The sequence below is a fragment of the Panthera pardus genome, unplaced genomic scaffold, assembly GCF_024362965.1.
Source record: "Panthera pardus isolate Hobbes unplaced genomic scaffold, ASM2436296v1 HiC_scaffold_10, whole genome shotgun sequence".
In the NCBI taxonomy this organism is placed as follows: Eukaryota; Metazoa; Chordata; class Mammalia; order Carnivora; family Felidae; genus Panthera; species Panthera pardus.
Window position 1 is genome coordinate 55,588,802 of NW_026526655.1, and position 25,530 is coordinate 55,614,331.

Sequence of the window (25,530 nt, forward strand, 5' to 3'; positions counted from 1 at the left end):
CATCACCCACCCTCCCCTCCCTCCCACCCCCCATCAACTCTCAGTTTGTTCTCAGTTTTTAAGAGTCTCTTATGCTTTGGCTCTCTCCCACTCTAACCTCTTTTTTTTTTTTCCTTCCCCCCCCACCGCCGATGGGTTTCTGTTAAGTTTCTCAGGATCCACATAAGAGTGAAACCATATGGTATCTGTCTTTCTCTGTATGGCTTATTTCACTTAGCATCACACTCTCCAGTTCCATCCACGTTGCTACAAAAGGCCATATTTCATTCTTTCTCATTGCCACGTAGTATTCCATTGTGTATATAAACCACAATTTCTTTATCCATTCATCAGTTGATGGACATTTAGGCTCTTTCCATAATTTGGCTATTGTTGAGAGTGCTGCTATAAACATTGGGGTACAAGTGCCCCTATGCATCGGTACTCCTGTATCCCTTGGGTAAATTCCTAGCAGTGCTATTGCTGGGTCATAGGGTAGGTCTATTTTTAATTTTCTGAGGAACCTCCACACTGCTTTCCAGAGCGGCTGCACCAATTTGCATTCCCACCAACAGTGCAAGAGGGTTCCCGTTTCTCCACATCCTCGCCAGCATCTATAGTCTCCTGATTTCTTCATTTTGGCCACTCTGACTGGTGTGAGGTGATATCTGAGTGTGGTTTTGATTTGTATTTCCCTGATAAGGAGTGACGCTGAACATCTTTTCATGTGCCTGTTGGCCATCTGGATGTCTTCTTTAGAGAAGTGTCTATTCATGTTTTCTGCCCATTTCTTCACTGGGTTATTTGTTTTTCAGGTGTGAAGTTTGGTGAGCTCTTTATAGATTTTGGATACTAGCCCTTTGTCCGATATGTCATTTGCAAATATCTTTTCCCATTCCGTTGGTTGCCTTTTCGTTTTGTTGGTTGTTTCCTTTGCTGTGCAGAAGCTTTTTATCTTCATAAGGTCGCAGTAGTTCATTTTTGCTTTTAATTCCCTTGCCTTTGGGGATGTGTCAAGTAAGAGATTGCTACGGCTGAGGTCAGAGAGGTCTTTTCCTGCTTTCTCCTCTACGGTTTGGATGGTTTCCTGTCTCACATTCAGGCCCTTTATCCATTTTGAGTTTATTTTTGTGAATGGTGTGAGAAAGTGGTCTAGTTTCAACCTTCTGCATGTTGCTGTCCAGTTCTCCCAGCACCATTTGTTAAAGAGACTGTCTTTTTTCCATTGGATGTTCTTTCCTGCTTTGTCAAAGATTAGTTGGCCATACGTTTGTGGGTCTAGTTCTGGGGTTTCTATTCTATTCCATTGGTCTATGTGTCTGTTTTTGTGCCAATACCATGCTGTCTTGATGATGACAACTTTGTAGTAGAGGCTAAAGTCTGGGATTGTGATGCCTCCTGCTTTGGTCTTCTCTTCAAAATTACTTTGGCTATTCGGGGCCTTTTGTGGTTCCATATGAATTTTAGGATTGCTTGTTCTAGTTTCGAGAAGAATGCTGGTGCAATTTTGAGTGGGATTGCATTGAATGTGTAGATAGCTTTGGGTAGTATTGACATTTTGACAATATTTATTCTTCTAATCCATGAGCAGGGAATGTCTTTCCATTTCTTTATATCTTCTTCAATTACCTTCATAAGCTTTCTATAGTTTTCAGCATACAGATCTTTTACATCTTTGGTTAGATTTATTCCTAGGTATTTTATGCTTCTTGGTGCAATTGTGAATGGGATCAGTTTCTTTGTCTTTCTGTTGCTTCATTGTTAGTGTATAAGAATGCAACTGATTTCTGCACATTGATTTTGTATCCTGCAACTTTGCTGAATTCATGTATCAGTTCTAGCAGACTTTTGGTGGAGTCTACCGGATTTTCCATGTATAATATCATGTCATCTGCAAAAAGCGAAAGCTTGACTTCATCTTTGCCAATTTTGATGCCTTTGATTTCCTTTTGTTCTCTGATTGCTGATGCTAGAACTTCCAACACTATGTTAAACAACAGCGGTGAGAGTGGGCATCCCTGTCGTGTTCCTGATCTCAGGGAAAAAGCTCTCAGTTTTTCCCCGTTGAGGATGATGTTAGCTGTGGGCTTTTCATAAATGGCTTTTATGATGTTTAAGTATGTTCCTTCTATCCCGACTTTCTGAAGGGTTTTTATTAAGAAAGGGTGCTGAATTTTGTCAAAGGCCTTTTCTGCTTTGATTGACAGGATCATATGGTTCTTATCTTTTCTTTTATGAATGTGATGTATCGTGTTGATTGATTTGCGAATGTTGAACCAGCCCTGCAGCCCAGGAATGAATCCCACTTGATCATGGTGAATAATTCTTTTTATATGCTGTTGAATTCGATTTGCTAGTATCTTACTGAGAATTTTTGCATCCATATTCATCAGGGATATTGGCCTGTAGTTCTCTTTTTTTACTGGGTCTCTGTCTGGTTTGGGAATCAAAGTAATACTGGCTTCATAGAATGAGTCTGGAAGTTTTCCTTCCCTTTCTATTTCTTGGAATAGCTTGAGAAGGATAGGTATTATCTCTGCTTTAAACGTCTGGTAGAACTCCCCTGGGAAGCCATCTGGTCCTGGACTCTTATTTGTTGGGAGATTTTTGATAACTGATTCAATTTCTTCGCTGGTTATGGGTCTGTTCAAGCTTTCTATTTCCTCCTGATTGAGTTTTGGAAGCGTGTGGGTGTTTAGGAATTTGTCCATTTCTTCCAGGTTGTCCAATTTGCTGGCATATAATTTTTCATAGTATTCCCTGATAATCATTTGTATCTCTGAGGGATTGGTTGTAATAATTCCATTTTCATTCATGATTTTATCTATTTGGGTCATCTCCCTTTTCTTTTTGAGAAGCCTGGCTAGAGGTTTGTCAATTTTGTTTATTTTTTCAAAAAACCAACTCTTGGTTTCGTTGATCTGCTCTACAGTTTTTTTAGATTCTATATTGTTTATTTCTGCTCTGATCTTTATGATTTCTCTTCTTCTGCTGGGTTTAGGCTGCCTTTGCTGTTCTGCTTCTATTTCCTTTAGGTGTGCTGTTAGATTTTGTATTTGGGATTTTTCTTGTTTCTTGAGATAGGCCTGGATTGCAATGTATTTTCCTCTCAGGACTGCCTTCACTGCATCCCAAAGCATTTGGATTGTTGTATTTTCATTTTCGTTTGTTTCCATATATTTTTTAATTTCTTCTCTAATTGCCTGGTTGACCCACTCATTCGTTAGTAGGGTGTTCTTTAACCTCCATGCTTTTGGAGGTTTTCCAGACTTTTTCCTGTGGTTGATTTCAAGCTTCATAGCATTGTGGTCTGAAGGTCTGAAAGTATGCATGGTATAATTTCAATTCTTGTAAACTTATGAAGGGCTGTTTTGTGACCCAGTATATGATCTATCTTGGAGAAGGTTCCATGTGCACTCGAGAAGAAAGTATATTCTGTTGCTTTGGGATGCAGAGTTCTAAATATATCTGTCAAGTCCATCTGATCCAATGTATCATTCAGGGCCCGTGTTTCTTTATTGACTGTGTGTCTAGATGATCTATCCATTTCTGTAAGTGGGGTGTTAAAGTCCCCTGCAATGACCACATTCTTATCAATAAGGTTGCTTATGTTTATGAGTAATTGTTTTATATATCTGGGGGCTCCGGTATTCGGCGCATAGACATTTATAATTGTTAGCTCTTCCTGATGGATAGACCCTGTAATTATTATATAATGCCCTTCTTCATCTCTTGTTTCAGCCTTTAATTTAAAGTCTAGTTTGTCTGATATAAGTATGGCTACTCCAGCTTTCTTTTGGCTTCCAGTAGCATGATAAATAGTTCTCCATCCCCTCACTCTCAATCTAAGGGTGTCCTCGGGTCTAAAATGAGTCTCTTGTAGACAGCAAATAGATGGGTCTGGTTTTTTTATCCATTCTGATACCCTATGTCTTTTGGTTGGCGCATTTAATCCATTTACATTAAGTGTTATTATAGAAAGATACGGGTTTAGAGTCATTGTGATGTCTGTATGTTTTATGCTTGTAGTGATGTCCCTGGTACTTTGTCTCACAGGATCCCCCTTAGGATCTCTTGTAGGGCTGGTTTAGTGGTGACGAATTCCTTCAGTTTTTGTTTGTTTGGGAAGACCTTTATCTCTCCTTCTATTCTAAATGACAGACTTGCTGGATAAAGGATTCTCGGCTGCATATTTTTTCTGTTTAGCACACTGAAGATATCGTGCCAAGCCTTTCTGGCCTGCCAAGTTTCAAAGGAGAGATCAGTCACGAGTCTTATAGGTCTCCCTTTATATGTGAGGGCACGTTTATCCCTTGCTGCTTTCAGAATTTTCTCTTTATCCTTGTATTTTGCCAGTTTCACTATGATATGTCGTGCAGAAGATCGATTCAAGTTACGTCTGAAGGGAGTTCTCTGTGCCTCTTGGATTTCAATGCCTTTTTCCTTCCCCAGTTCAGGGAAGTTCTCAGCTATAATTTCTTCAAGTACCCCTTCAGCACCTTTCCCTCTCTCTTCCTCCTCTGGGATACCAATTATGCGTATATTATTTCTTTTTAGTGTATCACTTAGTTCTCTAATTTTCCCCTCATACTCCTGGATTTTTTTATCTCTCTTTCTCTCAGCTTCCTCTTTTTCCATAACTTTATCTTCTAGTTCACCTATTCTCTCCTCTGCCTCTTCAATCCGAGCCGTCGTCGTTTCCATTTTGTTTTGCATTTCGTTTAAAGCGCTTTTCAGCTCCTCGTGACTGTTCCTTAGTCCCTTGATCTCTGTGGCAAGAGATTCTCTGCTGTCCTGTATACTGTTTTCAAGCCCAGCGATTAATTTTATGACTATTATTCTAAATTCACTTTCTGTTATATTATTTAAATCCTTTTTGATCAGTTCATTAGCTCTTGTTATTTCCTGGAGATTCTTCTGAGGGGAATTCTTCCGTTTGGTCATTTTGGATAGTCCCTGGAGTGGTGAGGACCTGCAGGGCACTTCCCCTGTGCTGTGGTGTATAACTGGAGTTGGTGGGCGGGGCCGCAGTCCGACCTGATGTCTGCCCCCAGCCCACCGCTGGGGCCACAGTCAGACCGGTGTGTGCCTTCTCTTCCCCTCTCCTAGGGGCGGGATTCACTGTGGGGTGGTGTGGCCCATCTGGGCTACTTGCACACTGCCAGGCTTGTGTTGCTGGGGATCTGGCGTATTAGCTGGGGTGGGTAGGCAAGGTGCACGGGGGCAGGAGGGGCAGGCTTAGCTTGCTTCTCCTTAGGTGATCCACTTCAGGAGGGGCCCTGTGGCAGCGGGAGGGAGTCAGATCCGCTGCCGGAGGTTTGGCTCTGCAGAAGCACAGAGTTGGGTGTTTGCGCGGAGCGAGCAAGTTCCCTGGCAAGAACTGGTTCCCTTTGGGATTTTGGCTGGGGGATGGGCGAGGGAGATGGCGCTGGCGAGTGCCTTTGTTCCCCACCAAACTGAGCTCTGTCGTCCGGGGGCTCAGCAGCTCTCCCTCCCTTTGTCCTCCAGCCTTCCCGCTTTCTGAGCAGAGCTGTTAACTTATGACCTCCCAGACGATAAGTTGCGCTTGCTGTCGGAACACAGTCCGTCCGGCCCCTCCGCTTTTGCCAGCCAGACTCGGGGGCTCTGCTTGGCCGGCAGGCTGCCCCTCCACCCCGCCTCCCTCCCGCCAGTCCGTGGAGCGCGCACCGCCTCGCCGCCCTTCCTACCCTCTTCTGTGGGCCTCTCGTCTGCGCTTGGCTCCGGAGACTCCTTTCTGCTAATCCTCTGGTGGTTTTCTGGGTTATTTAGGCAGGTGTAGGTGGAATCTAAGTGATCAGCAGGACGCGCGGTGAGCCCAGCGTCCTCCTACGCCGCCATCTTCCTTTTCTTCTGTCTAACCTTTAGAATTTTTAGGCATGAATCAGTAACTGGTCCCACACCACACTCTGGGGAAAGACATATTAAGTTCTATAAGTGGTTCTCTGGAAAGAACCCTCAAAAAACTCTAATTTTTAATATTGTGTTCTCTCCTGAATTATCTCCCTTGTCTCACACAATGCAGAGATGGGCAACAAAGCACCTTAGCTTGAAGGTAGCAGAACTAGCTTGGGACATCTTCTTTCCAAGTCCTGTATTGTTAGCCTAGATGGTCTAGCCTCTCCTTTTAGAATGCAGTATCTGTTGTTCTCAACTATAAAGTCAGACAGAAAGAGTCCCATTTAAACATGCTGTTATTGGGGCACCTAGGTGGCTCAATCAGTTAAGCATCTGACTCTCGATTTAAGCTCAGGTCATGATCTCATGGTTCGTGAGATCAAGTCCCATGGGATTCTCTCTCTCTGCCCCTCCCCGACTTGTGCTCTCCCTCTCAAATGAATAAACATTTTTTAAACAAATAATTAAAAAGTAAACATGCTGTTATATACCAAAATGGCTTTCCAGACCAAGTTACTGTCAGAACATGATCCAGTGATTGTCCAAATGATAAATGTCTACCCTTGGAAAATCTTTGTTTATTTGCAGGTTCAATGGATATAGGTTATCAATTACAAGACGAAATTCAAAACATCAGCAGAAGTGGAATTGTTCCCGTTTGTAAATTCTTCTTTACTGAAAATACGTTGCATTATGTAAACACTTCTTTTGAAGAAAAGAGAAAGAGGAAACCCAAATGAACTACTTCCCTCAAATGGTTATGTGGTTATTAGTTCCCCATTGTAGCCACTACTACACTTTAAGTAACTTTAAAAACAAACAACACTTTGGAAGCTGTTCTCTGTGAGAATTCTGGGCTCCTACTGAGCTAGTTTATAAATTACGATCAAATAATTGTGGCTGTCAAAAGGGGCTTAAGAGAACAATCATGCCAGCTTTCTTGAACTTCTTCTTCTTTGGATGTGTAGCACAGTAAAGACCGATTAAGTGGCTAGTGTGTGCTTCCACTTTTCCACTTGCTACTTTTGGTAGCAGACTTTTATTCCAGCTAATTCTTGGTTCTTCTGTGTACCTACAAAAGTTTAGACTTAACATATCTAGCAATTACAATCTCCATTAAAAAACAAATATATGTTATTAACAGAATACTGATATGATGTTTTCATATATCGTGGTTTATCTTTAACTTCTCTCCATGGCTTTTCACATCCAGACACTTACCAGTCCCAGTCAGTTTTGTTCTTGCTGTGCCTCTGTGTTCATGGTTCAGGTCTTTATTTCCTCTTCTCTGGTTTAATTCTGCACACCCAACCTGAGGATCCTGGCTCTGGTTTCTTCTTTCCTGACCCATGGTACACTCAACATACAGATTTATTTTCCTAAAATGCAATACTGATCGTATCTGTGCTCTGAAACCATCAGTGGCTCCCCACTGCCTGCAAATTAGAGCTTTCAAAATTTTCCACTATTGACAGCAATCTTTTTGCTTCAGCTCTCACTTCCATCTTCTAGAAAAAAGTCTGTTATTTTGTGTTTCTCAAAAATATCCCAAGACTCCCACTCTGGGTATTTTCTCCATTTGCTTAAAGTACCTTCTAACAAACATCAAATTTCATCGTTTCCATATATGTTTCCTGATCTGCCCCCAACAGATGTGATGGTTCCTTCCTTTTAATCTCTACAAAAGGTTATTTTGCATAAAATCGCTGTTGTGTTAGTTGAGCTTCAAGTATAAATATTTTACAAAGACTAGTAAAAACATGGTACTGATAATGTAAGTAGCTTATATGAAGATAAAGATTAGTCCAATAGTTTTCTTATGATTTTTCTATACTAAGTATGACCCATATAAGATAATATTTTTTTTTACTTGTTCTTTTTTAAATGGTTTTTAAAAAGATGTTATTTAATGTTATTAAATCAAAGTATTATTGTTATGGAAGATGCAGAATGTTTTTATGAGAAGAAATTGAAAAATCAGTGGTAACCAGTGCTTAGAACTAACCACCTTATCATTTGGGTTGACAATTTTCATTTTTCTTTCAACCCTTTTAAGAGATCACTGTCTTCTGGCTTTCACTATTACTAATGAAAAACCTGCCATCGTTCTTGTTGTTTCCTTAAATGTAACGTGTCTCTATTTCTCACTGTTCTTAACAACTTCTTATTACTTCTGGGTTATTTTGTTTTCAATATATTTGTTGTAAACTACATACATCTGAATTTAATCTTTAAATTCAATATGAGAATCTTTGTTTTTGATGAAGGATTTGATTTTACATATGTTACCTTATTCGTCCTGAGTTTTTACTTTTTTATGTTTTGCTTTTTTCTGAGTTTTACTATGTGGATTCTATTTTGCTTGATTTTGGACTCCAACGAAGTGGAAGTTATTTATTATGCTTCTTTCACAAAAGCATTTTTTAATCAAGATTTCTATAATTATTAAAAACAAAAATGAGCCAGTATCTTTTAACTCCTTACTACGCAGGAAAATGAATTGTGTGCACTTAACCCTCAGTTGCCTGGTTTTGTTTATGCATTATAAGATTTTAATTACATTATCATGAGCAAACTGTTAAATTTATACAGTGCAGTTATTATTTTAAAAGTACTACTCATATTTTTCAGTACTAATATAACTGTATTTTTAATACTTATTTAGACATAGTTTTTGTTTTGGTACCCTAATCATGTCCATCAAACCACCTCAAAACTTAATAGTTTTAAAACAACAATTTTGGGGGCGCCTGGGTGGCTCAGTCGGTTAAGCATCCGACTTCAGCTCAGGTCATGATCTCCTGGTCCATGAGTTCGAGCCCCGCGTCAGGCTCTGGGCTGATGGCTCAGAGCCTGGAGCCTGCTTCCGATTCTGTGTCTCCCTCTCTCTCTGCCCCTCCCCCATTCATGCTGTGTCTCTCTCTGTCCCAAAAATAAATAAACGTTAAAAAATAAATAAATAAATAAATAAAAATAAAACAACAATTTTGTTATTTTTCACTAATACACCTTGACACTGCAGGAGGTGTTCCTGCCTGCTTCTTCCCAGAGTCACCCACCACCACCTCTAGAGATAACCATTGGTCTGACTTTTCCACCATAGATTAGTTTTACCCATTCTAGAATTTCACATAAATTAAATTACACAGTATGAACTCTTTTGTTTAAGTCTTCTTTCAACCCACACAATCCATTTGACGGTTACCCGTATTGGGTATATAAGTTTGTTCCTTTTAATTGATGATTAGTGTTTCATTGTGGGATTATACCACAATTTTTTTGTTTACCCATCCTTCCATTGATCAATATGTAGGCTATTTCCGGTTTGGGGCTATATGAATAAGGCTGCTATGAACATTTTTGTATAAGTATTTTTATAAACGTATGCTTTTATTTCTCTGGGGCTAGTACCTAGTATTAGAATTACTAAATCAAAAGGTCAGTGTGCAGGGGTGCCTGGGTGGCTAGTCACTTAAGCATTCGGCTCTTGATATTGGCTCAGGTCATGATCTCACAGTTGGTGGGACCGAACCCTACATCGGTGCAGAGCCTGCCTGAGATTCTCTGTCTCTTCCTGTCTGTCTGCCCATCTTCTGTTCATGCACGTGTTGCAAGCATGCATATGCTCACACATTCTCTCTCTCTCAAAATAAATAAATAATCATTTTTAAAAGGTCAGTGTGTATTTAGTTTTATAAGAAATTGCCAAATATGTTTTCCTTCCAATGTGGTGTCCCATTGTACTCTCCTACCAAGTAATTATGAAAGTTATAGTTGTTTCACAGTCTCATCGATACTTGATGCCATCACTGTTTTCAACATTAGCCATTTTGGTAAATATTACGTTGTGGTTTTAATTTTAATTTCCTTGATGACTAATAAAGTATATTTTTGCATGTGTTTATTTACTATTTGTATATCTTTTGTGAGCTGTCCAAATTTCTGCCCTCTTTTAATTGGATTGCTTGCCTTTTTATTATTGAGTGGTAGGAGTTCTCTTCATATAGCCTGGATACTGATCCTGGTAAGATATATGTATTGTAAATGTTTTCTCCAAATCTGTACCTTGCTTACTCATTTTCTTTATGATGTCTTTTGATGAGCAGATGTTTTTAGTTTTGATGAAGTCTTATTTGTCATTTCTTTTAGTTTTAAGGTTACTGCTTTCTGTGATATAAGAAACCTCTGCCTACCCACAAATCAGAAATATATCCCCCTATGTTTTCATCTAAAAGCTGTAGCGTTTTAGTGTTTACATTTGGCTCTGTGATCTAGCTCAATGATTTTCGTATGTGGTAGCAGTTGAAGTTCATTTTATCATCGTCCCATCTATTCAAAAGTTCTTTTTTCTCCTTGGATCACTTTGGCACCTTTGTTGAAAAACAAATAACTGGGTAAGTGTTGGTCCACTTATGGCCTGTCTATTCTTTTCCAGTGATTTGTCAATCCTGAACTCTTGTATTAAAAAAATACGTATTTATTAACTCAAATAAGCATTTCAATTCTGCTATTATAATTTGGATTCCCTTGAAATTTTCCCATGTTAGCCAATCCCATTTGCATGTTGTTGACATTGTATTCAGTCACTGAACAAGTATTCACTGAGCTACTTTGTGGTGGACACTATTCTAGTTGCCGAGGATTCAGGGGTGAGCAAAGAAGAAATATTCATATTCTCATGGACCTTATATTCTACTGGAAAAGACAAGCCATAGACAAATAAACAAATAAATTAGCAAGGTAAATTCATGATGATATATCATAAAAAAAAAAACAAAGCAAGGTGCTGTAATGAAGAGTGACTGGAAATTGGGGCTATCGCAGATGCCCCGCAATTGGGGGAGAGCCCCACCTTAAGAAAGTGACAGTTGATCTTTGTTATCTCATTCTTTGTTTCTTTGCTTGTTTGTTTTTAATATTTCATCCAGGCCTATCTTATCTATTTGGTTTTCTGGTCTAGTTTCAGTGAGGCTCTTTCTTCTTATATTTTATTGAAGACACAAAGCATAAGATTTCTGATAGGTAATGGCCCTTGCATGAAATGCTACCCGAGGTATATTCTCTCTGAGTTCTCAGGATGTCCCCTTTCCCTTGGACTTCAGTGTTTACCAACTGGCAAGGTTTTGTGATTGGCCTTGAGCCTCCCTCCTGACTACTTACATACTATTGAATGCCTCAAAAGGGCCAAAGTGGAGCCCTTCAAGGTGTGGGGCCCAGGCTGGGGACTTGGGTTGCCAGGGTCTCAAGCAATACAGACAAATGCTGAGAATTTTGTGGTTCTGGTCCTTTTCTCCCTGGGCAGGGCTCTTCTTTCCAGATCCCTGTGCATTGTCTTCACAGATCTCGGTCTCCAATTCCACTGTCTTAGGCCAGCCACTGTTCTCTCTTCCATATCCACTCTTGCTCACCTCCAGTCCATCCTCTATGCAGCAACAAGGATCATGTTCTACATGTGGTGAGGATCCCTTTTTGTAAGTTCAAGAACAGGCAAAGCTACATAATATACCAAGAGGACGAATGCTTCAGAAGTCAGAGTGGTGGTCACTTCTAGAAAGGGGTATAATTGAGAAGTACACAAAGGGCTTCCAAAATCTCAGTGATGTGAAAGCTAACAAGATTATGTCAGTCTCTTGCCTAAAACCCCTCAGTGTCTTCCCATTGATTATAATAAAATCCTTTATTGGCCTACAAGGCCCCGGATGGCCTGGCCTCTGCCCAGCACTTCCACCTCATCTCAGGCCATCCCTGCCTTACTCACATTAGCCTGAGAAGCACCTTCACCTTCTGCCCAAAACATCTTCCCTCCACCCCTTGGCTTTGCTAGCTCCTTTTTGTTTTTTAGGTCTCACCTTAAATATCATCTCAGCAAGGCTGTCTCTAACCAATTTTCCTGTCACCTCCCACACCTGGCCCACCCTCACTGTCTTTCAGCATCTTGCCAATTGACTTTGTAGCAATTATTTCAATGCATATATTTGCCTATTTAGTAACTCCTTACTGCTGAGACAGAAGTTGCATTAAGACAGGGACCATGTGCACAGAGCTTGGCACAAATTACATCCTCAATAGATATTTCTTGGTTGAATGAATGACTAATGATTTAGACATCCCAACTACATTAATGCTGTTCTCTGACTTATTCCTGCAAATCTAATCTGATTTCAATGGCCACTACCAACCTTATCTGAGACAGATTAAAAACTGTCCTTTTTAGTCTTACTTTTGGACTTCTCTTTCCTCCATGGCAGCCAGTTATCCCTGTGACCCCAATCAGGTTAACAGTGTCTCGAACTGTGCTTTACTCCTTTTACTCCAGAGGGAGCTCCCAGCAAAACCATGCTGCATCAAATATAAAGTCTCCATGGCTCTTGCATAACCACCAAAAATAAGCAACATATATTTCTCTCAAATCACCAACCACAGTGGTCTTTTTGATTATGCAAAAACCATGAAGCGAGAGAGATAGAAAATGAATATATATAAATACCCAATAAAGGGCTACCCAATAAATACCCAATAAAGTAGCCCCAATAAAGGGCTATTTAAAAGTATTCCATTAAGTGAAATCAGACTACTAATAGTTCCAGACATGTAAATTATAGATTTGAAAAACCACTGGCACATATAGTCATTTCAGACACAATAATAACCAATCCAAATTGCTCAGTTAGTCCAGAGAAATGTTATGTTCTCCTCTGTTCGAATTAACAAAAGAAATTCGAATTAACAAAAGAAAAACAAGTAAGAAGGAGTTCATTAGAAAAGCATTTGTGAAACATTAATACATATAATAACCTATGTGATTAAGAAAAGCAGCCTCACATTAAAACATAATGTGGGGAGAAATGTGATTGTGGGAAAGGAACACTTATTTTGAAGCAGTTATAAATTATAGTCCTTTGTGTGTATATATCGAATCATATTTAGTCACACTAAGAATTAGTCCAAAAGAAATCTTTTTAATTTAAGTATTAATGATTGAGATCTTTAATGAGAGACTACTAAAAAAATTTTAAAACTTGGAAGAATTATTACCACATATAACTTTTCAAAAGACCTAGGGTGTTCCTGTATCTTTTCACACTAAGGTCGTTGAAATGATTGAAATTAGTAACTAAGCAATTCCTTAAAGCTATATAACAACAAAAAAAAGCCAATCATAATCATTCCCTTATAAATAATTTTCTTCTATAGGTATCAGAATGTTTAGTCAAATCAAAAATATTTAATGAGCATATACTACATGTACTATATATGTTAAATATAAAGAATATTTAATTAGCATATACTGTAATGCCATTATTTGAAGATTCTGCCTACCAAACACAGCTCTTTGAAACACAGAAGAGAATCAGGAAATAAGCAAAAGTTGAACAGACACCATAAAATTCATATACTAGAATTCATACATCGGACTCATCTCCAATTTCAAACACAATTCTTTTTTTTTTTTTTTTGCATTTTATTTTGTTTTGTTTTTAATATTAAATATAATTTATTGTCAAATTGTTTTCATACATCACCCAGTGCTCATCCCACAGGTGCCCTCCTCAATGCCCATCACCCACTTTCCCCTCTCCCCCACCCCCCATCAACCCTCAGTTTGTTCTCAGTATTTAAGAGTCTCTTATGGTTTGCCTCCCTCCCTCTCTGTAACTTTTTTTTCCCCTTCCCTTCCCCCATGGTCTTCTGTTAAGTTTCTCAGGATCCATATATGAGTGAAAACATATGGTATCTGTCTTTTTCTGCCTGACTTATTTCACTTAGCCTAATACCCTCCAGTTCCATCCATGTTGCTGCAAATGGCCAGATATCATTCTTTCTCATTGCCAAGTAGTATTCCATTGTATATGTAAACCACATCTTCTTTATCCATTCGTCAGTTGATGGGCAATAATTTGGCTATTGTTGAAAGTGCTGCTATAAACATTGGGGTGCAAATGCCCCTAGGCATCAGCACTCCTGTATCCCTTGGGTAAATTCCTAGCAGTGATATTGCTGTGTCCATCATAGGGTAGACCTATTTTTAATGTTTTGAGGAACCTCCCACTGTCTTCCAGAGCAGCTGCACCAGTTTGCATTCTCACCAACAATGCAAGAGGGTTCCCGTTTCTCCACAGCCTCGCCAGCATCTATAGTCTCCTGATTTGTTCATTTTAGCCACTCTGACCTGCAGGAGGTGGTATCTCAGTGTGGTTTTCATTTGTGTTTCCCTGATGAGGAGTGATGTTGAGCATCTTTTCATGTGCCTGTTGGCCATCTGGATGTCTTCTTTAGAAAAGTGTCTATTCATGTCTTCTGCCCATTTCTTCACTGGATTATTTGTTTTATGGGGTGTGGAGTTTGGTGAGTTCTTTATAGATTTTGGATACTAGCCCTTTGTCTGATATGTCATTTGCAAATATCTTTTCCCATTCTGTCGGTTGCCTTTTAGTTTTGTTGATTGTTTCCTTTGCAGTGCAGAAGCTTTTTATCTTGATGAGGTCCTAATAGTTCATTTTTGCTTTTAATTCCCTTGTCTTTGGAGTAAGAAATTGCTGTGGCTGAGGTCAAAGAGGTTTTTTCCTGCTTTCTCCTCTAGGGTTTTGATGGTTTCCTGTCTCACATTCAGGTCCTTAATCCATTTTAAGTTTATTTTTGTGAATGGTGTAAGAAGTCTAGTTTCATTCTTCTGCATGTTGCTGTCCAGTTCTCCCAGCACCATTTGTTAAAGAGATTGTCTTCTTTCCATTGGATACTCTTTCCTAATCTGTCAAAGATTAGTTGGCCATACATTTGGGGGTCCAATTCTGGGGTCTCTATCACCTGGGAACTTGTTAGAAATACAAATACTCTGGCCCCACCCCAGACCTGCTGCCCCAGGAACTCTGGAAGCAGGGCACAGCCATCTGTGCTCTGATGCATGCAAGAGTTTGAGAACCACTGAGCTAATGCATGACATAGGATGTGTATGAGGATCCATGATGTATAACAACATGGATGAAGTATTATCTAACTATAGGTGCCAGCATTTCATGGGAAAACCCTTGATAAGCCCCCTTAGGGGTAGTAAAGACATGAGGGAATAGATTTTGACTGCCACCAGCAAAGGTGTGAAAAACAGGGTGTGAAATTCAGAGGGTGTGAAAAACTATTCTGTGTGAGAAAGGGAGAGAATTTTGTTAATTAACATTTGAAATGGAGGGAGAAGGGAGAAAAGGTAAACAGGAAGGATACATTGGAGAGTAGCCAGAAAAATGAAGAGAGACTGAAATTTAGGAGGTTAATGGTCAAGTGAAATGCCCATAATTTATTTGGGATTTTACTTTGCATCAGCTTAACTTAACTTTGATATCAGTTTAGATTCCAAGTGCCACCAAGTGTGACTTTGCCGCCAGAGCCATAAACATATCAGTAAATATTTATGCAGTCGTTTCCTGCCCAAGACAGCCAGTCTGCGGCTTCCGTGAAGTCTGTGTTCCTCTTCCCTGTTAAGTAGTTCTTTACACGCATGCTCTTCTCAGCCGGTATCTGTAATGGCCCATTTCTCATTTCAGGAGCAAATGGCTGCCCAGATCTACAATAAATTAATATTGAAAACTATTGATATGAGAGATTTACAGTAAACTAGTCAGGGGCAGTTCCTGGGAACTAAAAGCAAGCATTTGGCTCTGGTCTTGAACCGCATGTGGCAGAGAGCAAAGCTTGCCGGGCTGTCCTGTTTCATAGCTCTGCTCATTGTTTTTCTTTTGAAATGCAGTTGTTTTTTTTTTTCCTACTGTAGAAACTCGACACAAAAACAGGAGCTCTATACTGTGTTGTTCATGGGTCTGATAATTGCTTTATCTTGCTTTTCTTGCTCTTTTTTGTTTTGCTAGGAGAAAGTTCAATCCAAAAGTTAATTGAAGTTGGTAGGGTTTTGCGAATAGTAATTTATTTTTGCAACTATTAAGATTTCTCAAGTTAGAGTTCACCAACAAGACTGAGTCACTAGTTTTTACTTTTAAATATTTTCTAACTTAATAGACACAGAAGATAAAGTCATCAGACATAAAAATTTTCTTGTGAAAGTTTAATATTTGTTAAGTGTTCTGTGGATCAGTTGTTTACTTTTGTATGTAAGCTTCATACAAATTTTATTTAGCTGTCAAAAAAAATTGATGAGTGTGTTTATTATGGCTAAACTCATAACCTAACAATATTCCTCATAGGGAAGACATTTATATAATTAACATTTACAAATGCTTCTTTCTTGAAACTATTACAGTGCATTGAATTAAAGCATGTTTACTCAAAGGTACTCAAAAATGGATACCTAAATTCTTGGTATGAAATGTACAGTTTATGGAATTCTTATAAAATTAACATAGTCTGGAATCATGGAGGAAGTGTTCACTTATCCAAGAGGGTCTCACAATAGTAGTTAAAGAAAATATAATTCTGTATTTGCAACAACATGGATGGACCTTGAGGGCATTATGCTAAGTGAAAGAAGTCACATAGAGACAAATACCATATGATTTCACTTACATATGGAATATAAACAAAACAAATGAACAAACAAAACCCCACACTCTTAAATGTTGAGAACAAACTGGTGGTTGTCAGAGTGGAAGGAGTGGGGGGGGGGGATGGGCAAAATAGGTGAAAGGGATTAAGAGGTAGAAACTTCAAGTTATAAAAAAAGTAAGTCACAGAGATGGAAAACACAATATAAGGAGTATAGTCAATAAAATTGTAATAGGATTGTATGATGACTATACTTACCATGGTGAGCACTGAGTAATGTGTAGAATTGTTGAATCAATACGTTGGACACCTGAAACTAATATAACATTGTATGTCATTATACTTCAATAGTAATTTTTTTTTTAAAAAAAGGAAAAACCTCTAGGTCATGACATATATAACACATATATATTATATATAATATATATAATATATAACATATATATTATATACAACATATATAACATATATATAATATATATAACATATATAATATATAATATATATATAATATATAATATAGATAACATATATATATTATATATATAGTGATATATATATAACTATAATGATTCTCTCTTTAATACTTGCTTTGCTAAAAGTAATCAGGAATTACTTTTGTTTTATTTCTTTCAGTGGCATCCATCCATAGATTTGTCACAGATCATAAATTAATGAGGTTATTTAGCATTGCTGAAAGATTCCAGACTCAAGGCATTTGGTAGGTTTGCAGATAAAATACTGTTAGGAAAAGATCACTGGGAGATGTTGTAGGGTGAAGGTAGGGAAGGAACATGAATATTTTGGGATGTGGCCTAGAGTTTTCCATATTTGTTTCTAGACTTTTTAATTTAGAGAGAGTAGAAGTAAGGTTTCTAGGTAAAAACACAAGACACCCAGTTAAATTTGAATTTCGTATCAACAACAAATAATATTTTTAGAATAAGTATGTTCCCAATTTTGCAAATATTGATTGTTGACCTGAAATTCATATTTAACCGGGTAGCCTGTATTTTTATTTGCTAAATCTGGCAACCCTACTACATTGCTCAGTTTATGCTCTAAGACATATTATGATTTCTCTGAGGAAAAGATATCAATTAAGGCCACTAATAATACAAGCAATGAAGCATATGGGAAATGGAGAGAGTCTTTTTTTTTTTTTTAAAGATCATTTTATTTTTTATTCCTTAATTCATCAAATGAGTGTGAACTAAGTATCAAGCACACTCCTAGGAATGGGATATACATTGGTGACCAAAACCAGATCTGATCCTTCATAGTGCTTACAGTCTAGTGGGGAAGGTAGGTGATGCAAACTAATTACTCCAACTGTGGTAAGTGGTGTAAAGTGGACAAAACGTCCTAATTGTAATAATTGTCTGCTTCACTGATTCAAATAGTTGCAATTAAATAGCTCCTTTTTTAAACAAATGGTAAAGGTTGTGGGAAAATTTGATTATAACAAGTCGAGTGGGTAGTATGCCTGAAATAGTAAAAGACTGGCTAAGCACAACCTAGTGGCAGAGCTTTTGAATTTCAGGTTGAATTTTTGTGGAATTTTATTTTATTTTTTAAGTAATGATAAATTTTGGGGGGGGGGGGGCGACGCCTGGGTGGCTCAATCAGTTAAGCGTCTGACTCTTGATTTCAGCTCAGGTCATGATCTCAGGGTCATGAGATGGAGCCCCACGTCAGGCTCTGATGACAGCACAGAGCCTGCTTCATATTCTGTCTCTCCCTCTGTCTCTGCCCCTCCCCTGTCCTCTCTGTCTCTCTCTCCCACTCTCTCTCAAAAAACAAACTTAATCAAGAAAGTAGGGGTAGAAGGGACATACCTCAACATCATTAAGGCCATATGTGAAAGACCCACAGCTAATATCATCTTCAATGGGGAAAAACTGAGAGCTTTCCCCCTAAGGTCAGGAACATGACAGGGATGTCCACTCTTACCACTGTTGTTCAACATAATACTGGAAGTCCTAGCCTCAGCAATCCAAGAACAAAAAGAAATAAAAGGCATCCAAATGGGCAAGGAAGAAATCAAATGCTCACTCTTTGCAGACGACATGGCACTCAACATAGAAAACCCAAAAGACTCCACCAAAAAACTGCTAGAACAGATACATGACTTCAGCAAAGTCACAGGATATAAAACCAATGTATAGGAATCAGTTGCATTTATATACACCAATAATGAAGCAGCAGAAAGAGAAATCAAGGAATTGATCCCATTTACAATTACACCAAAAGCCATAAGATACCTAGGAATAAAACTAAGCAAAAAGTAAAAGATCTGTATGCTGAAAACTATAGAAAGCTTATGAAAGAAATTGAAGAAGACACAAAGAAATGGAGAAATGTTCCATGCTCATGGATTGGAAGAACAAATATTGTTAAAATGTTGACACTACCCAAAGCAATTTGCACATTCAATGCAATCCCTATCAAAATAACATCAGTATTTTTCACAGAGCTAGAACAAATAATTCTAAAATTTGTATGGAACCAGAAAAGACTCTGAATAGCCAAAGTAATGTTGAAAAAGAAAAGCAAACCTGGAAGCATCACAATTCTGGACTTCAAGCTATATTACAAAGCTGAAATCATCAAGAAAGTGTGGTGCTGGCACAAAAACAGACATATAGATCAATGGAACAGAATAGAAAACTCAGAAGTCCTCACCTCATCGACCCACAAATGTATAGCCAGCTAATATTTGACAAAGCAGGAAAGAATGTCAAATAGAAAAAAGACAGTCTCTTCAGCAAATGATGCTGGGAAAACTGGTCAGTGACATGCAGAAGAATGAAACTGGGCTGCTTTCTTACATTATACACAAAAATGAATTCAAAATGGATAAAAGACCTAAATGTGACAGAAAACCATTATAATCCTACAGAAGAAAACAGGCAGCAACCTCTTTGACCTCTGCCACGGTGACTTCTTAATAGACATGTCTCTGGAGGCAAGGGAAACAAAAGCAAAATGAACTATTGGGACTTCATCAAGTTAAAAGCCTTCTGCACAACGAAGGAAATAATCAAAAAAACTAAAAGGCAACTAATGGAATGGGATAAGATATTTGCAAATGACATATTGGGTAAAGGGTTAGTATCCAAAATCTATAAAGAACTTATCAAACTCAACTCCCAAAAAACAAATAATCCAGTCAAGAAATGGGCAGAAGACATGAATAGACACTTTTCCAAAGAAGACATCCAGATAGCAGGCACATGAAAAGATGCTCAACATCACTCATCGTCAAAGAAATACAAATCAAAACAACAAAGAGGTGCCACCTCACACCTATCAGATTGGCTAAAATGAACAACTCAGGATACAGCAGATGTTGGCAAGGATGCGGAGAAAGGAGAACACTTTTGCACTGTTGGTGGGAATGCAAACTGGTGCAGCCACTCTGGAAAACAGTATGGAGGTTTCTCGAAAAGTTAAATATAGAACTACCCTACGACTCAGCAATTGCACTACTAGGTATTTATCCAAACGATATAAAAATGCTGATTCGAAGGGTCACATGCACTCCAATGTTTATAGCAGCACTATCAACAATAGCCAAATTATGGAAAAAATCCAAATGTTTATCAACTGATGAATGGATAAAGATGTGGTATACATATACAATGGAATACTACTTTGCAATCAAAAAGAATGAAATTTTGTCATTTGCAACATTGTGGATGGAACTAAAATGTATTATGCTAAGCGAAATAAGTCAGTCAGAAAGACAAATACCATATGATTTCACTCATGTGGAATTTAAGAAACCTAACCGATGAACATAGGAGAAAGAAAGGCAAAATAAGATAAAAATAGAGAGGAAGGCAAGCCATAAGAGACTCTTAAATATGAAGAACAAACTGAGGGTTGCTGGAGGGGAGGTGGTGGGGAGATAGGCTAAATGGGTGATGGGCATTAAGGAGGGCACTTGTTTGGATGAGTACTGGGTGTCATATGTAAGTAATGAGTCACTGGGTTCTAGTCCTTAAACCAATACTATAGGCATTGAAAATACCTATAAATAATTACGAGCCAATGATGATAATATATGATGACACAATATTCTGCCAAATATTTATATGGCAGAACTGTAATTGAATATTAATGTAAGAACTATAAATTGATGACTTGAGTGCCAAGTCTTTGTCATGTTTTATCCCATTTAACCTTCCCAAGAACTGTGTGAAGTACAGGCCCACACCACAGAATCTCCCCAGTAGAAAATCTCTTGGTTTTTTATGACCAAACCTCATAGAACATATTTCTTTCTCAGTGCAGCATTTTTGTGCCTTTGTTTATACTGGGGGGAAAATATACCTTTGTCCACAAAACTCTGTATAACTTTTTAAAAAACAAAATGAGGTGTGGGAAAAATTTTGATTTACACTCTAGATAGAATTGGTCTAAAGAACGTCCAAATCATTTGTAGACACGTTGAGAACCACGCAGAATTTAACAATGAGGCTGTGCATCTTGGTTGTTGCTGCTACTGAGATGCAATTTCTCCTGATGCGTCACCACCAAGCCTCTAACATTTAGCTCTGGCTTTTGCTTAGTAGTGTTTGACAAAGAGTCCCTCCCAAAGATGAAAAGGCAGTGAGAAAACTATGGGAAAAGAAGTGAGTGATCAAGGTGTTTATTTTTTTTTTCAATATATGAAGTTTATTGTCAAATTGGTTTCCATACAACACCCAGTGCTCATCCCAAAAGGTGCCCTCCTCAATACTCATCACCCACCCTCCCCTCCCTCCCACCCCCCATCAACCCTCAGTTTGTTCTCAGTTTTTAACAGTCTCTTATGCTTTGGCTCTCTCCCACTCTAACCTCTTTTTTTTTTCCCTTCCCCTCCCCCATGGGAAATTGTGGTTTATATACACAATGGAGTACTACGTGGCAATGAGAAAGAATGAAATATGGCCCTTTGTAACAACATTGATGGAACTGGAGAGTGTTATGCTAAGTGAAATAAGCCATACAGAGAAAGACAGATACCATATGGTTTCACTCTTATGGGGATCCTGAGAAACTTAACAGATCAAGGTGTTTATGATGGGAGAGAAGACACCACTGAATATAAAGCAACTTTTTGTTAAGACTGTTTTGGTTATTATCAGAAAATAAACACTTGAAGCCATTTGTAACCTCACATTTTCTTGTTGCATACATACATATTAATTTTACTGTGTTTTCATTAAGTTGCAGGAAGTCGTTGCATGTTTTATAATGCATTATAATTTTTTTCAATTAAAAATAATGGAAAACAGGCTCCCTGTTGGCATTTTCAGGTGGAACCTGATTTTCAACAATAGCTTATGGATGTTAAGCAGGAGATACCTATTTAGTGTTAGTATTATACCATTTTACAAAATGGTGTAGAGAAGACTAAGACACTTGCCCAAACTCCCATACCTGGGAAGCTGGCTCGAGAGGCTGTGATCTGCCCCCTGTGACACTGTCTCCATTGTGGCCCTGCTACAGATGGTGTATGTTTCTCATCAACATTTCTCAGAGTTTTTGGCCAATAGGCTATTAGGTTGGAATGTTACTAGATTAATATACAGTATCATCTAAAAGGGAGTTCTGTGGCTAATTAGATTTGGGAAATGCTGCATTTAACAAGAGAAAATGTGTTATTTTACTTTTCAGAACCAAATGTATAATGCAGTTCTCTAAGATTGGTAGTTGAAATGATTTAGCACTTCCTAGATTTATTTGTTTGAAGTTTGTATAGATTAAGCATGGGATTGGTGGTATAAAATATGTAACTTACAAGTTGTGTGTGTGTGTGTAGATCTAGAGAGACATATATAGATACACCTTGTAACATTCCAATACTGACTTAAGCAAATGTGTGTTTATTTGTCTTGGGTAACAAAAAGTCTGAGGCAGGGTAGTCCAGGGCCAGACTCATTTCTCTTTCCCGTTCTGCTCTACCAGCCATAACAAGCAGTCATTCATAGTTTTCACCTCATAGACACCAGACTTTGCTGCACAGATGTTGCTGCCTGTATCTGCTGCACAGACTATCCAAGCCTTATAGCTGTTTCTCAGGCCAAAGAAAAGGTCAAGAGGCAGCCCCAGCACTCCCACTTACATTTCACTGACCAGAGGAGCATCACACGTCCACTCCACAGGACTTCTCCCAGATACAGGGAGCCTGTGAATTGGACTTTTGACTTTTAAGCCTCTGATTCGGTAAGTTGCAATGTAGCGATAAACCACAAAGCTTGATTTCATACTCACAGGACACACCAACAGCTGTGGGGTGGCTGTGGCTGTGCCTAATGTACCTGTTTCATTTTGGGGTCCAGGCTGAGAGAGCAGCCCTTCTTGGGCTACACACTTCCCATGGTGGAAGGAAACAGGAGATGGCAGAACCATATAAGGCTCTTGAAGAGTGCTTCAGGATGGTATCTGTTGCTTCCCCCCCCCCCCCCCCCCCGCACTGCATTGTCTAATGCCAGTCATATACTAAGGCTGTCAGTAAGGCAGGGAAATATAATCCTCTTACAAAAGACATTGCAGATGGTTGGGCATATCAGCACAATCTTTCCTACATAATAAAAGCAGGCAAGTGAGAATAGACCAGAAATGAAAGTTGAGTCAGCAATATACAGTGTCTGCCACAGTTCACACAAACACACACAGAGACCTACACCACCCACAGCCATTTTATTTATTTACGTTCCAGAGCATTTCACAGGACAAATATTCGTGTCCTTTGGGAGCTGTGATCTTGAGCCAGCCACATCATGTCCCTTTGATGAAATAACTATAAAAACATCCTGGTATAAAATACTTAGCCTTTCATGTGGACTGCAGCTCCATTCAGCATTATAATAGATTCCACTGCAATTGCATGGATAACAGTCTGTGTCACAGTTATGGGAAATTTCGTGTACATTAAAATCCACCGTTGAAAACACAGTCTCTTCAATAAATGATGTTGGGAAAACTGGACAGCTACACGCAAAAGAGTGAAATTGGAGTACTATCTTACACCATATGCAAAAATAAGTTCAAATGGGATTAAAGATTTTAATGGAAGACCTGAAGCCATAAAACTCCTAGAAGAAAACAGAGGCAGGAAGCTCTTTGACATCACTCTTAGCGATATTTCTTTTTGGAAGAGTCTCCTCAGGCAAGGGCAACAAAAGCTAAAATAAACAAATAGGACTACATCAAGCTAAAAAGCTTCTGCACAACAAAGGAAACCATAGACAAAATAAAAAGGCCACCTACTGAATGGAAGAAGATATTTGCAAATCATACATCTGATAAGGGGTTAATATCCAAAATATATAAAGAACTTATACCATTTAATATCAAAAGAACAACCAACCAGAGGACTTGAATGGACATTTTTCTAAAGAAGACCTACAGATGACCAATAGACACATGAAAAGATGTTTGACATTACTCATCATCAGGGAAATGCAAATGAAGACCACAATGAGATACCACCTCACACCAGTCAGATTGCCTATTATCAAAACAAAAACAAAAACAAAAAGTAACAAGTGTTGGTGGGGATGTGGAGAAAAGGGAACCCTCGTATGCTTTGGTGGGAATGTATATTGATTGGTACAGCCACTACGGAAAACAGTATGGAAGTTCCTCAAGAAATTAAAAATAAAACTACTATATTATCCAGCAGTTCCACCTCTGTGTATTTATCTGAAGAAAATGAAAATGCTATTTCAAAGAGATATGTGCACCCATATGTTTATTGCAGCTTTATTTATTTATTTATTTATTTATTTATTTATTTATTTAGAGGGAGAGGGAGAAAGCCCATTAGCTGGGCAGGGACAGAGCGAGAGGAGACAGAGAATCACAAGCAAGCACCAAGCTGTTAGTGCAGCACCCACCACAAGGCTTAATTCTGTGAACCGTGGGATCATGACCTGAGCCGAAATCAAGTTAGACTTAACCAACTGATCCAGCCAGGCACCTCTATGCAGCATTATTTAAAATAGCCAAGATATGAAAGCAACCTAAGTGTCCATCAGTAGATGAGTGGATAAAGAAGATGTGATATATATATATATATATGTATGTACATATATATATATATATATATATATATATATATATATAATGGAATATTACTCAGCCATTAAAAAGAAGAATGAATTCTTGCCATTTGCAACAACATGGGTAGACCTAGAAGGTATTATGCTAAATGAGATAAGTCAGGCAGAGGAAGACAAATACTGTATGATTTCACTCATAAGTGGAATCTAAAAACAAAAAAAGAACAAATAAAACAAAACAGAAGCAGATTCATAGATATAAGAAATAAACTGTTAGTCAGCAGAGAGGGGAGGTGTGGGTGGAGTGGAGATGAAATAGGTGAGGGGGATTAAGAGGCACAAGCTTCCAGTTATAAAATAAGTAAGTCATTGGGGATATAATGTACAGCATAGGAAATACAGTCAATAATGTAATAACTATATGGTGACAGATGGTAACTAAACTTAGCATGAGGCTCATTTTGTAATGTATGAAAATATCAGATCATGGTGATGTATACCTGAAATTAATAGGATAGTGTATGTCAATTATTCTTCAATAAAAAAATTCACTATTATCATGGTGGTATAATGAGCTGAGTTTCTTTTTAAGCCAGGAGAATTTCAGAAAATAGAGTCATGTCTAGTTATTAAAGGGGTTTTTTTTTCCTTTTCTTCTGAATCAGGTGCTGTCATACCATGCAACATGTTCAAAAGCTGAAGTTGACAAGTTTAAGGTAAGGAAGCAAAGAGTGCCTTGCCAGTACATAATGTTACGCAGCTTTCTGATCCTTTGTCATTTGCCTCTGTAGAATCACTCCCGCCCATTAGGTGTTAAGGAATAGAACTGGGCATAGGTGTGCTTGGATATTTCAGTCTTAGAGGGGAAAGGGGATTTAAATATAATAGAGCAGCCCCTTCATGATCATTTATTTATTTATTTCCATTTGCTAAGTAGGTGGGATATTAGGGAAAAAAATCTGTGTAAGAATCAGAACACCTGGCTTTGGCATTGGTTTTTCCTCTAACTTTCTGTTCACTTAAAATCTGTGTGTTTTCATCTGCAAAAAAATAGGACAACAATAGCTAACACTTGTCAAATGCTTACTAT

The 25,530-nt window shown here is 38.3% G+C and overlaps 1 protein-coding gene across 2 annotated transcripts in view; it reads left to right on the forward strand.

The window, feature by feature from the left end:
* PDE11A (phosphodiesterase 11A) overlaps window positions 1-25,530 on the forward strand; it is a 378,389-nt gene that overhangs the window by 218,928 nt on the left and 133,931 nt on the right. For both annotated transcript variants that reach the window (XR_008423866.1, XM_019460550.2), the window contains exon 10: window positions 25,106-25,156. Coding sequence is in view for 1 of the 2 variants with exons in the window: in XM_019460550.2 (XP_019316095.2) it covers window positions 25,106-25,156 (51 nt within the window). In the remaining variant the exon portion in view is untranslated. The remainder of the gene's footprint in view (window positions 1-25,105; window positions 25,157-25,530) is intronic.